This window comes from Cupressus sempervirens, chromosome 2, assembly GCF_028749045.1.
Source record: "Cupressus sempervirens isolate cs-2001-9-10 chromosome 2, ASM2874904v1, whole genome shotgun sequence".
Classification (NCBI taxonomy): domain Eukaryota; kingdom Viridiplantae; phylum Streptophyta; class Pinopsida; order Cupressales; family Cupressaceae; genus Cupressus; species Cupressus sempervirens.
In genome coordinates this window covers 57,047,479-57,060,400 of record NC_143119.1, presented here as the reverse complement: position 1 = coordinate 57,060,400, position 12,922 = coordinate 57,047,479, and the positions used below count along the sequence as shown (strand labels likewise).

Genomic DNA, 12,922 nt, shown 5'->3' with positions numbered 1-12,922 from the left:
GAGCATCTATTGTTCCCATATTTATTGTAATAGTTTTATCTATCAGAGATTCACAAAATTAACACAATCATGGGTCGTGCTCCTGCCACTGCCCTCTTTTCATATATTTGGCATCACTTTCAAAATGATAACTTTAGTTATGAGTGCACAAGGCTCACAGGAAAACATGTACAACTTTTTGCCCAATTTAAAGTTCCAATGGCATGACCCTTATATATATATTTATATATATTCACTGTGATATGTTCATCTTCCGCATAAGTAAGAATACTTATACTCCAAAACTAGTCGAACCAAATGTTTACTCCTTCTAGACAACACGTGTCCCTCATTTAGAATCCTCTCTTTAAAATTGTGTAGAAACACATTGTCAAATAGGATAATTGGGTCCTTATCTCTAATTGCCACTTTCACTAATTTATTTGAATTTAAAATGACTTTAAGCAAGCAACCATTTGACTTTATTTAAGTAACAAAAGGGTTCACGTGCGATCACCTTTGATAGATATGTTTAAATCCACATTTCACTTGTTCACCATGTGCAAACATTTACACATCCTTTTGACTTCAAAATATTTTGCATACATGATAATTTTGTCAAATCATTATCAATCTTGAGCATTGTAGCATTCCCTACCTTAACATCCCATCGATTTAATGAAATCAGTTGGGCCCCAAAGTGGGTTTGGCTAATTTTTTTTTGTTTTCAAACAATTGACATCTCAAATTAATCCATTGAGCATCTAGGAATAACTACGATCAAAATCGATCACTGAAACACCATTTAAAATGGTCTTCAACCTTTTCCACAAATTGCCAGTTTTGTGCCAATAGGTCCTTTGACTAGCTTTAAAAACTAATCCAAACACCTGACCATGCTCTCAAATCAAACCTACTGATTCTTTGTTTTACATTCTTGCACCCTGTTGAATCTCGTCTCATGACAAACTCTCTGTCAAAAGATATTGAGCATCAAAGTTGCCCTCTCAGAACTGCCTGCAAGAAAACATGTTAGAAAACAATAAACTGCATTTTGTTTTGGCTTCAAAAACTGGGTAAACGAATACTTGGGAACAAAAATTGGGGCATTAGTTCATTGTCACAAGGAGAGTATAAATATGGGTTTTGGGATCATGACAAATAACGGGGAAAATTTGACGAGCGGTCAAAGTGTGCTATTCAGGTTTGCAAATTGGAAACATTGGCAGAAAAGTGATTTTTACAAACGGAATGGACCTGGAAAAGTGTGCAGACGGATTCATCAAGATTTGAAAATTGGCACACTTATAGAATTTTTAGAGAAGAACACAATGGTACAATCCATTCGATCTCACATATCAAGGATTCATAGTTATGAAATCTTGAATAGGGGTACCAACTAATTTTTATTTTATGACACCAATAAAACTTTACAAATTGCATTTAGAATCGCATTCGAAAACTGATCAAACAGATTCGTCATAAGCTCAAAATTGAAACATAACAAGTCTCTGAACTTTAGAATGTAATGTAAAAGAAATTTTCTTATTTTGGTCAACTACATCAAAGTTATAACAAGTCAAATAGGGCCTCCCATAATTTTGAACAATTGACATCATCTTGACAACAATACACAACCAACTTAGAGGGATTCAAAACTTAGTCAAAACATATCAAAATAACTCAAAATTTGAAACATAGGTTCTTTGGTATGGATATTAAACACTCCCAAAGTGGCAAGTCATGAAACATTACTAGGTACGAGATATTCAGTTGAAAACTAGGTCTCTTGTCGCTGTTTGACACTTAGGCAAAAATGCAAATTTGGACATTGCTCAAAATGGAACTTCACAGAATGACTAAGAATGGAAATTTATCTTCATAGGACACATAGAGGTATTGAATGCAAGGTGTTAGAAACATTAAACACCTCCTAGGCCTCAAAATGACAATGGGTATGCATGCATTAAAAAAGTGCTTATAGGGCTTGATTTTTTGAATGGTACTCAAAATTAGGGCTTCAATTTTGAGTCCCAAAAATGTTCTCACCAATGTTAGCTTCATTAGGTGTTTCAACAACTTCTTACCAAGACAATGTGTTTCTGCTACTACCTCCAATCTTTTTTCTAGAGTTAGTACACTCAAAAGCTTTATGTCCTTCTCCACACTTGAAACAAGTGCTAATAAACCACAAAATTTCCTCTCTTTCCACCATTATTATTATTCTCAGAGTAACCAGTATAGCTACCTCTACTGTAATTACATCTTTTTCTAGCAAGTTCTTCTTTCCATTATGTCTTTCCCTTATCTTGCATTGCATTGTCACATATGCCACTTCCTTCAAAGGTTTTGCCTCTGCTTCTTTGAAATCTGCCACCTGTACCTCTTTATCTTTGATCATGTTTCTTTGCCAATCTTTCTTTAGCCTTCAACACATACTGATATGCTTCTTTCACATTGTCCATCTTAACATAGCTAATTTCATCTTGAATTGATGTCCTCAACAATTAAGGTATCTAGCCACTTTCTCAATTTCTCATCCTTATGTCCAGATCTAATATCCAATTTTGTAGAATTCCTTGGTATATTCTTTCACATTCATGTCTTTTTGTCTCAAATTTTGCATTTTTCTCAACAAATTAGCTTGATAATCTACAAGAAAAAACTTCTTCATCTTTCCAATCATTCTTGCCCATGTCTTGATCTATTCATTTTCTCTCTTTTGTCTCTCAGTTTGCAAATGATCTCACCAAAGTGAAGCATGGCCCTTCAACTTTGTGACTGCTATCTTCCCCTTCTTGTTATCAGGAGTACCTTCATACTCAATGTATTTATCTATCACAGAGATCTAATCCAATACTACATTAGTCTCAAAGATTTCATCATAGCATGCTAATTCAACATGTCAAGCATCAACCCTAGAAAAAACTCTTAAAAGCCTTTCTTCATCTTGTTCAACCTCATGTTCAAGATTAGGATTAGGTGTTGCCTCTTCATCATCACTATCTTCAAGAGTACAAATCCTCTTAGAGTTGTCTCAACAACTTCAAGTCTTTTTGCAATCTACCTCAACATGTCCATAATGAAATTATCTACATTCTCTCTACCACAAACCATCTTGATAATAGTTCTTGCAAGATCATAACCTTCTGCAAGTTATAGGTCAAATTTCTAATTTGTCACCTCGCAACCAATCCAATAAGGTTCTCTATGATCCCAAACTTACAAGGAAGGATAACCTTGCTCTTATACCACCTGACGTAAGGCCAAGATGCCAAGGAAGACAATCCCAAGCTACCCATGCTAAGAGCTACACATGGAAGAAAAGGTCATATGTAGTAGATATATACGTGTAATTATTTCACTTACCATATTATGAAAGCAACATGTCCGATTGTGAGGTCTTCTGGGTTGTGGCCATATACAATGAGAATTGCAAAATGAGAGTCCAAGCTCGCATCTTTTATCTTCTTCTCTCTAAGATCCTCTTCCAAACACCCCCTCCTACATCTAACCAAGCTTCTTTTATAGCTAGCTAAGTCACAAGTTGGTTATTTACGCAATTAATTACATTATAGGTCTAGTGTTAGAAGAGTAAAGTAAAACCCAAGCCAAGGACAACATAAGATCATGCACTATTAGGAATAGGTCCAAACACAAGTTAGGAGTCAAATCCCAACTATGAAAGATGCCACATTAGCATAGGGAACTGTGCCAAAGGAAATAATGTGCGTCGCTGGAAGAAAACTGTAGGAAACACAGACCACAAAAAATGACACAGAACTTGAAGAATAAGAAACATCAAGGCACACACACACACTCAAGACAAGGATCGGGGATAGGTCCTCAACATTATGTCAACTATGCACAACCTCAAACCAAAAGCAACAATAGTAACCTTGTGAACAATAAAATGATACATAAAATAAGAAATATTTTTTGTTCATGCAAGATTGCTCAAAGACCCAATATGCTCCTGTATCACATATATATCTTTATCTCTTATTTTTCTTTATGTTAAAATTGAGATAATACATATGTATTATGTATACAACTGAAAAGGATATTTATGATAATATTTAAGATAATATTATATGAAGAGCATTTGGAAATATGAAAATACTTTTTTGGAGACCTTCAGTTGTGATGTGAGGAGTCAAAATTGATATATATGTATGATTAATTTGCATGTAGATGCATCGTATCAAGTGAAAGGATTGTACTTGAGCATTTTATTATCAATAAAAGATATGTTTTTTTTTTTGGTGTGGTTGGGTTTTTCCCTTCAAGTTCAAGGTTTTTCCCAAGACAAATGTTTTATCTTTTGTACCTATTTTGATATTATTTGTTGATGTTCATCTTGATTACATCAACAATTTTGAGGGGAAGTGATTGATTAGAGAATTTAAAAAGATTTACTTGGTCCATATACTATGGTTGCAAAGATTTTTTTAGGGATTCTTGGTAGAGATTTTATTATGACATATCACAAATATAGAGTGAATATTAAGATTGTTGCAATGTTCTTGGCAACATTTCTTCATGTGGGAATGAGCAAGAGGGAAATAGAAAAGCTTTGCAAAGATGTTTTAATCAAAGATTTTCTCATAGATATGACTACAATCTTGAGAAACATAAATTATAACCGCACAACTATGAGACAAAGGAATTATGATATCACAATCATTAATGGCCGACCTCCCAAAAGATATCCAATGCTGGAGATTGAGTATCAAAGGATTTTCAAATACATAGGATTTTGAATTTAATGTGAGATCATATTTATACTAAAGTTATATAAGCTCCACCACGACAAAGGCCCAAGTCGAGTATGCAATTTTCTCATAGAACATTTAGTGGGAGAAGATGAAGATCAAAAGAAATATTGAGCAAGTCTTCTAATAATATTTGATTCAAAGGGTCCACCATACGTTAACGATTGAGATATGTGTGCAAAGCATGTTGTTATGAGAACTCAAGAACATGTGTCAATCCAAGTGCAACAAGGTTTGTCAATTGTCCATTTGCAAAACACAAAAGATACAATCGTGAATGTGGTTGAAGGGAGTAAGAGAGGAAGAGGAAGAGCTTGTAGACACCCAAGAGGAGGCTAGTTGATTTCTTCTTCAAGTTTCAGACTAGCTTGCTTAGTCCCTTTTTGTCATTTTTTGGGTATTCAATTTTGAATTGAAGTGAAGAACTTATACTCTCTTTATAGATTACTTTTTGTCCATGAACTATAGCTTCGTACAAGTCATGAACAATTGGACCTGCCTTAGCAAGATTTTTTGTGAGGGTAAAATCGTCAACAATCTTGAAGCCATCACAAGACTCTAATAGGAAGAAATCAACTCGAACAATCAAATGGTCAAAACATGCAACCTTCCACGAAGAAGTAGCACATTAGCGGCACAAAAGAGCACAATTTGAAGCCAAGTGATTGGTAGCGAAGCAAAATCGATAGGGGAAGGGAAGGCCCTCATAGTCCAGCTTGTGTTTGTGGTGGATCCCCAACCATAAGCACCACATCAACAAGGTGTCACTAAGACATATTCATGTCAACCAAAATATGGGTGAAAGTTGTAGGGCCCAAGGCTATTGTAGCTTCATCTACCTTCAAGAACCACCTAAGGAAGTTCCCAACAACCTCACAACAAGACATCTCTAGGAAATATAGTGGGATATTAGGAAGGGGTACCCATATCGAAGAGACATTAAGTGGTTCAGTAAGAGGGTTGAAAGAAATTGTCCAAGGTTTGGTAGAAAGGGAATGATTCCTACAAACCCACATCCTTTTGAAGATAATATCTCAATCTTTAGAAGAAGAGAAGGTAGCAACAAAGAAACCCTTGGCACAATAGTACAATTTAAAATCACCAAAGACAAGAGGTTTCCAATCGTTAGTTATCCAATAGTGTAAATCTATGAGAGAAGGTGATGTGGGAGCATCCAGTGGTGTAAGGGCAATCTTGTATTACCCAAAAATATGCTTAGTGTTAGTTTCTATTTAATGTGTTTGTATTTATGGATACCCAGTTAGGCCAATTAGAGATTCCAACTCTCATAGTTCCACTATTAGATATCTGGGTTAGTGTTTTTAGCACCTCAGGATACGTGCTATTGCAAAAAAGGGTTACTTTGCAATAAAGAATAATTATGATGAGTTAGAGGGTGTAAGTTGGAGGGATGATTGTACTTGTAATTTCAAGCACTCCAAAAAAAGAATTAGATCAAAAGGCTTTATAGTTTGAAAGTTATGGCAATTTTAAGTTGCATGGAGACCTCCTAAGAATGCTTCAAAGTTAGGTTTCAGGCACTTAATGACCTCATACTGGCTTGAAAAATGGGGGACTATTAGATTGTGGTGATTGATCAGGGAAGTACTATACATACTCCATAATTCCTTGGTGGGGTTCGAGGCTAGGCCGAGCCCCCAGTGGGAGTTTGGGGGTAGCAACCCCTAATATAGCCGGGGCCGTAATGACCCCGATTGTTCGGGGGTTCAGGGGCAGAGCCCCCAAAAAAATTTTTTGGGCCCTATTTTATCGAGATTTTGAGCCAACATATAATTATTAATTATAACCCTAAAACGGTAAAAATACTTATATAAAAGGGCTTAGGGTTAGGGATTGTTTTAGTGTGGTGATGCAAAAATTGGTTCTTGCAGTGGTATTGAGCTATAAGGGATTACAAATTATAATCAGCTTATAATCAATGGATTGTAATAATATCAAACTTGCTATTTGGTGGACGTAACCCAAGGATTGGGTGAACTACATTAAATCTTGGTGTCTTGTGTTCTTTTCTAATATTGTTTATATTTGCATGTAATTATTATTTTTGTCCATGATTTAATCCTAACAAGTGGTATCAAATCCAGGTTGTTTTTCAGTTATCCTCTGTAGGAAAGTCTCATGGTTGAGTGGGAGCGATGGTAGAAGAGGGTAAACTGAGGGTTGACAAGTTTAATGGGCAGAACTTTTAGTTATGGAAGATGCAAATGGAAGACTATCATTATCAGAAGGATTTATAGAAGTCATTGGAAGGAAAAACCAAGAATTAGGAATCTATGTCAAATGAGGATTGAGATCTTTTAGACAAAAAGACACTTGGAAGCATTCAATTATGCCTAGCACCATTAGTGGCATTTAATATTACAAAAGAAAAGACAACAGAAGAGTTGATGCAAACCCTAGCAAAACTATATAAAAAACCCTCTGCTTCAAACAAGGTATTTCTCATGAAGAATTTATTTAATATGAAAATGACAGAAGGTGGATCTGTTGCAGATCATTTAAATGAGTTTAATACTATTACCAGTCAATTATCTTTTGTGTGTATCAATTTTGATGAAGAAATTAGGGTTCACTTGATTTTGTGTTCCTTGCTTGAAAGATGGAATGGATTGTTAATGATTGTGAGTAATTCTGTTCCTGGATCTAGCACTCTAAAATATGATAATGTGATCAATGTTATTTTGAGTGAGGAAACTCATAGGAAAACCTCAAGCGGATCTACATCAGGAAGTGCTTTGAATGCACAAAGTTGAGATAGAATGACTGAGAGAGGAAGTAATTTCAGAAATCGTGGGAAATCAAGAGGAAAGTCAAAAGGGAGGAGGTCTCAATCGAGAGGATTGAATGACTTCTAGTACTATGGGAAACTAGGGCATAAAAGGAAAGATTGTTGGACTTGAAAGAAAAATGAAGGAGATAAACCAGATGGAGACAAAGAGACAAATGTGGTAAGTAACAAATCCGAAGAGGATGCTTTGCTTCTGTCTTTAAAATGTGTTAATGATTCATGGCTTTTAGATTTTGGTGATTCATTTCATGCTACACCTTATAGAGGTTATTTCATTGATTATGTCCAAGGGGATTTTAGACTTGTTTATTTGGGGGATAATGAACCCTGTTAGATTGTTGGAAAAAGAAAAGCTAAGATTAAGTTGTAGAATGGAAATCATTGGCTAATACATGAGGTAAGACATGTTCCAAGGCTGAGTAGGAATTTAATTTTGGTAGGGCAACTCGGTGATGAGGGTTGTGTAGTTACTATTAATGATAAAAATTGGAAGGTTTCAAAAGGTTCCCTTGTAGAAAAAGTGTGAAATTAGGCACCTTATATCTTTGTATAGGTCATATTGTTCCTTCTACTTTAATTGTTTTAAAGAAAAATGAATGCTCAAGAACAGTTGCTGCAGTTGAGCAAGAAGAACAAACAGCTGCTATAGATTTTGATATAGCGTTGTGGCATAACAGACTTGGGCAAATGAGTGAGAAAGGTATGAAAGTACTTCATTCAAAGAAAGCTTTACCAAGTCTAAAATGTGTTAATATGGATTTCTATGAAAGTTGTGTGCATGGTAAATAAAAGAGAGTGAGTTTTGTGAAGACTGGGAAGAAAAATAAAAAGGAGAAATTAGAGCTTGTGCATACCGATGTATGGGGACTGGCTCAAGTATCTTCCCTTGGTGGTTCTCATTATTATGTTACATTCATTGATGATGCAGCTAGAAAAGTATGAGTTTATTTCCTTAGACATAAATTTGATGTATTTCAAACTTTTAAGAAATGGAAATGCTTGGTTGAAAATGAGACTGGTAAGAAATTAAAATGTCTTAGATTTGATAATGGTGGTGAGTATTGGAGTAATGAATTTGAAGATTATTGCTCCACTAATGGTATTCGTACATAGAAAACTATTTCAAGGACTCCACAAGAAAATGGAGTGGCTGAATGCATGAATAAGACTATAATGGAGCATGTAAGGAGCATGAGGTTGCATGTTGGGTTGCCCTTACACATGTGGTCAAAGACTGTCAATACTAATGTATATTTGATTAATAGAGGCCCCTCTACTCCTTTGGGTTGTGGTATTCTAGAAGAAGCATGAGCTGGTAAGAAGGTGAGTTATTCTTTTCTCAAAATTTTTAGTTGTGAAGCATTTGCTCATATAGATTCTGAAAATAGAAACAAGCTGGAAGCTAAGTCAAAGAAATGCATATTTTTTGGATATGGCATTAATGAATTTGGTTATAGGCTTTGAAAATTTGAAAATCATAAAATTGTAAGAAGCAGGGATGTCATATTCAATGAGAAAGTGTTGTGCAAAGGTCTGTTGCAGTAACATGAGAAGAAAGAAGATGATTATGTAGTGCTGGATGATACCCCAAAAGATGATGTTTCGATCATTTCTCATGATGTGAAACAACTGCAACAACAATTACCACACACACCAGTGAATGTTAGATGATCAACAAGGCTAATTAGACCTCTTGAAAGATTTTCTCTCTTTGTATTCTATTTTACTATCAGATGCTGGTGAATCTAAATGTTATGATGAAATTGTACAAGTGGATACTAAGAATCAGTGGGAGTATGCAATGAAAGCTGAAATGGAATCTTTGCTGAAAAATAAGACATGAGATTTATGCAAGTTGCCTGCAAGTAAAAGTACTTTATAGAATAAGTGGGTTTACAGGTTAAAAGAAGAGGATGGTGGAAGCAAAGATTTAAAGCCAAGTTAGTTGTAAAAGGATTTGCACAGAAAAATGCATTGATTTTGATGAGATATTTTCTCCTATTGTTAAGATGACTTCTATCCGTACTATTTTAAGTATTGTGGCTACTAAAGATTTGCATTTAAAGAAGCTTGATGTTAAAACAAATTTCCTTCATGGTGATTCAAATGAAGAGATATATATGGCTCAGCCATAGGGATTTGAGGTCAAAGGTAAGGAGAACTTAGTGTGCAAATTGACGAAAGGTTTATATGGCTTGAAGCAAGCACCTTGGCAATGGTATCTAAAATTTGATAGTTTTATGCATGAGCATGGATATAGTAAGTGCCATTTAGATCATTGTGTTTATTTTCAGAGTTTGGATGATGACAACTACATTATTTTATGTTTATATGTTGATGATATGTTTGTAGCTGGGTCAAACATGGATCGTATTAAGGGGCTAAAATGCTAGTTAACACATGCATTTTCTATGAACGATTTGGGGGTAGCAAAACAAATCCTTGGTATGAAGATTTGCAGAGATAGGAAGAGTAAGAAATTGATGCTATCTCGCGTTGATTATGTTAAGGTGTGACAACGTTTCTCTATGGAGAATGATAAAGTTGTTAGCACACTTTTACCTAGTCGTTTGAAGTTGACTAAGGAGATGTGTCCTAGGACACAAGAAGAGGAGGATAAGATCTCAAAGGTACCCTATACTTCAGCTATAGGAAGCTTGGTATACGCTATGGTATGTACAAGACCATATATTGCATATGCAGTGGGAATCATTAGTAGGTATATGAGTCATCCAGGAATTGAGCATTGGAATGTAGTTCAATGGATTCTCAGATATTTGAGAGGAACATCCAGTAAGTGTTTACACTTTGGGGGCTCTACTAATGACTTATAGGGTTATGCTGACTCAGATTTGGTAGGGGATATTGATACCAAGCGAAGTACTATAGGTTATGTCTTTAATATTAGTGGAGAAGCCGTGAGCTGGGTTTCTAGGTTACATAAGGTTAGTGCATTATCCACTATAGAGGCAGAGTATGTTGATGCTATAGAGGCAACTAAGAAGATGATATGGCTTCAGTTCTTCTTGGAAGAATTGGGACACCCTCAAAAGGATAATTATTTGTTTATAGATAGTCAGAGTGCCATTCATCTTGCAAAGAATTTAGCTCTACATTCAAAGACCAAACACATATAGTTGCGGTACCATTTCATTCGGTCAATTTTGGATGATGGATAGTTAAAGTTGGACAAGATAAATACTGTAGACACCTAAATCTTTTAGAAAATAAAATATTTTTATTTTTTGAAAAAAATTCTGATGACATCATCATTAATTAATTAATTAATTAATTAATTAATTAATTAATTTTTATGCCATTAAATCCCTTTATCTTAATTAAAAATATTTAATTAAAAAATCCCTTCGAAAAATGTTTAAATCTTATTTAAACATTATTTCCTTATTTATTAATTATTTAATTAATAAATTGACCAAAAAATCCAAAATAAATAAAAAATTTATTTTCTGCCCAAAACTTGGCCAATTTCCTTAAGACTTACTAAACTAAGCCAAAGTTAACAAATATCTCCTCCTTCACTCACTCTCATTAAATGCCATCCACTTGCCTATCCCTAAGCTAATCCTAAACCATTCTAATCCATCCTCTAATCATTTACACAATCTTAAGCAAGCTTAAAACCTTCCTAATCAAGCCCAAGTCAAAATTTCTCTCATCTACCTCAAAATATTCCAACCATAAAATTTTATGAAGCCCACTAGGCCATAAATGACTCTTCCAAAGCCCTTTCATTGCTCTTACAAGCGATTATGAGGGTCTTTATGAAGATTTTATCCTTTGAGCCTCCTTTGTTGACTCATCCTTCCCCTTTCCTCCATCCTCTCACCCTGTGACATGTGTCACTCCCTGATTGGCTGTAAAGAAGCACAATCCATGTGCTCTCCTCTCATGCAATCTGAGCCCTCCATGAGCTTTTCCCCATCCTTGCATCTTAGCCCTCAATCCCTCAAGCCTCTTGCCTATAAATTGGATCCTTCCCCTTTGCAAAACAACACAATCCATGAAGTAAAGTCATAATTCCATTTTAAGAAGCCATTTTACATCAAAACCATACACTCACACCCAAATTCCAACTCCATTTGAAGCCCTTTTTGAAGCATAAGCTTGAGCATACATCCTATTTATTTAGACAAAGCCACTGAACAAGAGAGCTTCTCATTGAGAGAGCCCATTAATGGCTCATATTCTCAATTGAGAGCTCATCTTAGTCTATTTTGAAGTTTATGAATTTTGTTTAGTTTGTAGAAGCTTTATTTAAATTTGGTTTCTATTAGCATACTAACATTGCTCATATACATTTTGGCACGCCCGGTGGGACCCCGCATGGGTCATCTTCATTAGCTTTTTTAGTCAAATTTTGTATGTCATTTGCTAATTTTGGATAATTTTGCTTGTTTTTGTGATTGGTAGGATTGTATAAATTGATTTTGTAGGTCCACATGAGCATGAAGAAGACAAAGGAACTCATAGTCTATCTCATAGTGTTTGCAGATTTTTCAAGCTTATAGGTGGACAAAGCACTTGAAATTCTTCTTCCTCTTCTTGTCTATATTCTTCTTATTCCATCTACTTCTTCTTCTTCTTCTTGTGGGAGATCTTGGCCATTTTTTTTTGAGGAAGCAAAATCATACACACTTCTTTTTAGTGCTTAAAATGAACTCCCAAATCATACTTAAATCTATTAAAAACTAAAAATTTGTAAAAAAAATAAAAATCTTTTAACAAGTGAAACTAAACCAATCCAATCATTTGTATCTTTGCAACATCAACGTTTTAGATGCATTCATGCAAAGTTAGGAACACTTCATTTTTGAAAATTTAAAAAGAATTTCAAGTTTCCATTTCAAAAGGTTCAAAATCAACACTAAGTGCACACTAAAATTTAAATCAAACTCAAAGCATCAATCAAGGATAAAATGAACCTCATTTGCAAATATTTTAAAGTTCTTTTAAAAATCTTATGAAAACTAAGAGTCCTAAATGGTTGCCAAAATTGTCCTAAAAGCTTTGTTATTTGTTCCAAACAAATGTCTTGTTGCAAAATCTTGAATGTTTCTTAGGTTTTTCATGCATCAAAACAATCTAGGAATATCATTTTTGGGCTTAAAACATGCAAACTAGAACACAAAATTTTGAATGAAAACCAAAGTCCAAAGAGTCATTTTCACTTTTGAGTCCAAAACAATCTTGAATGATCTAAGGTTAAAACAAAGCACTTCAAAGTTCTTAAAACAACACACAAAATCTCAATCTTGAATGCTCAAAGGAAAAAAAATTGAATGTTTAAACACTTGTCTTTGAATGCATGTTGCTAAAATGAACTTGAATGTTTAAACAT

The 12,922-nt window shown here is 34.6% G+C and overlaps 1 protein-coding gene across 1 annotated transcript in view; it reads left to right on the top strand.

Annotated features, from left to right (window-relative positions):
* Positions 1 to 12,329, top strand: part of LOC149571045 (uncharacterized) — a 149,253-nt gene extending 136,924 nt beyond the window's left edge. Inside the window, exon 2 of the mRNA XM_089812620.1 lies at positions 11,995 to 12,329. Within this exon, the coding sequence (XP_089668746.1) occupies positions 11,995 to 12,017 (23 nt within the window). The 3' untranslated portion in view covers positions 12,018 to 12,329. The remainder of the gene's footprint in view (positions 1 to 11,994) is intronic.
* Positions 12,330 to 12,922: the final 593 nt, after the last annotated feature.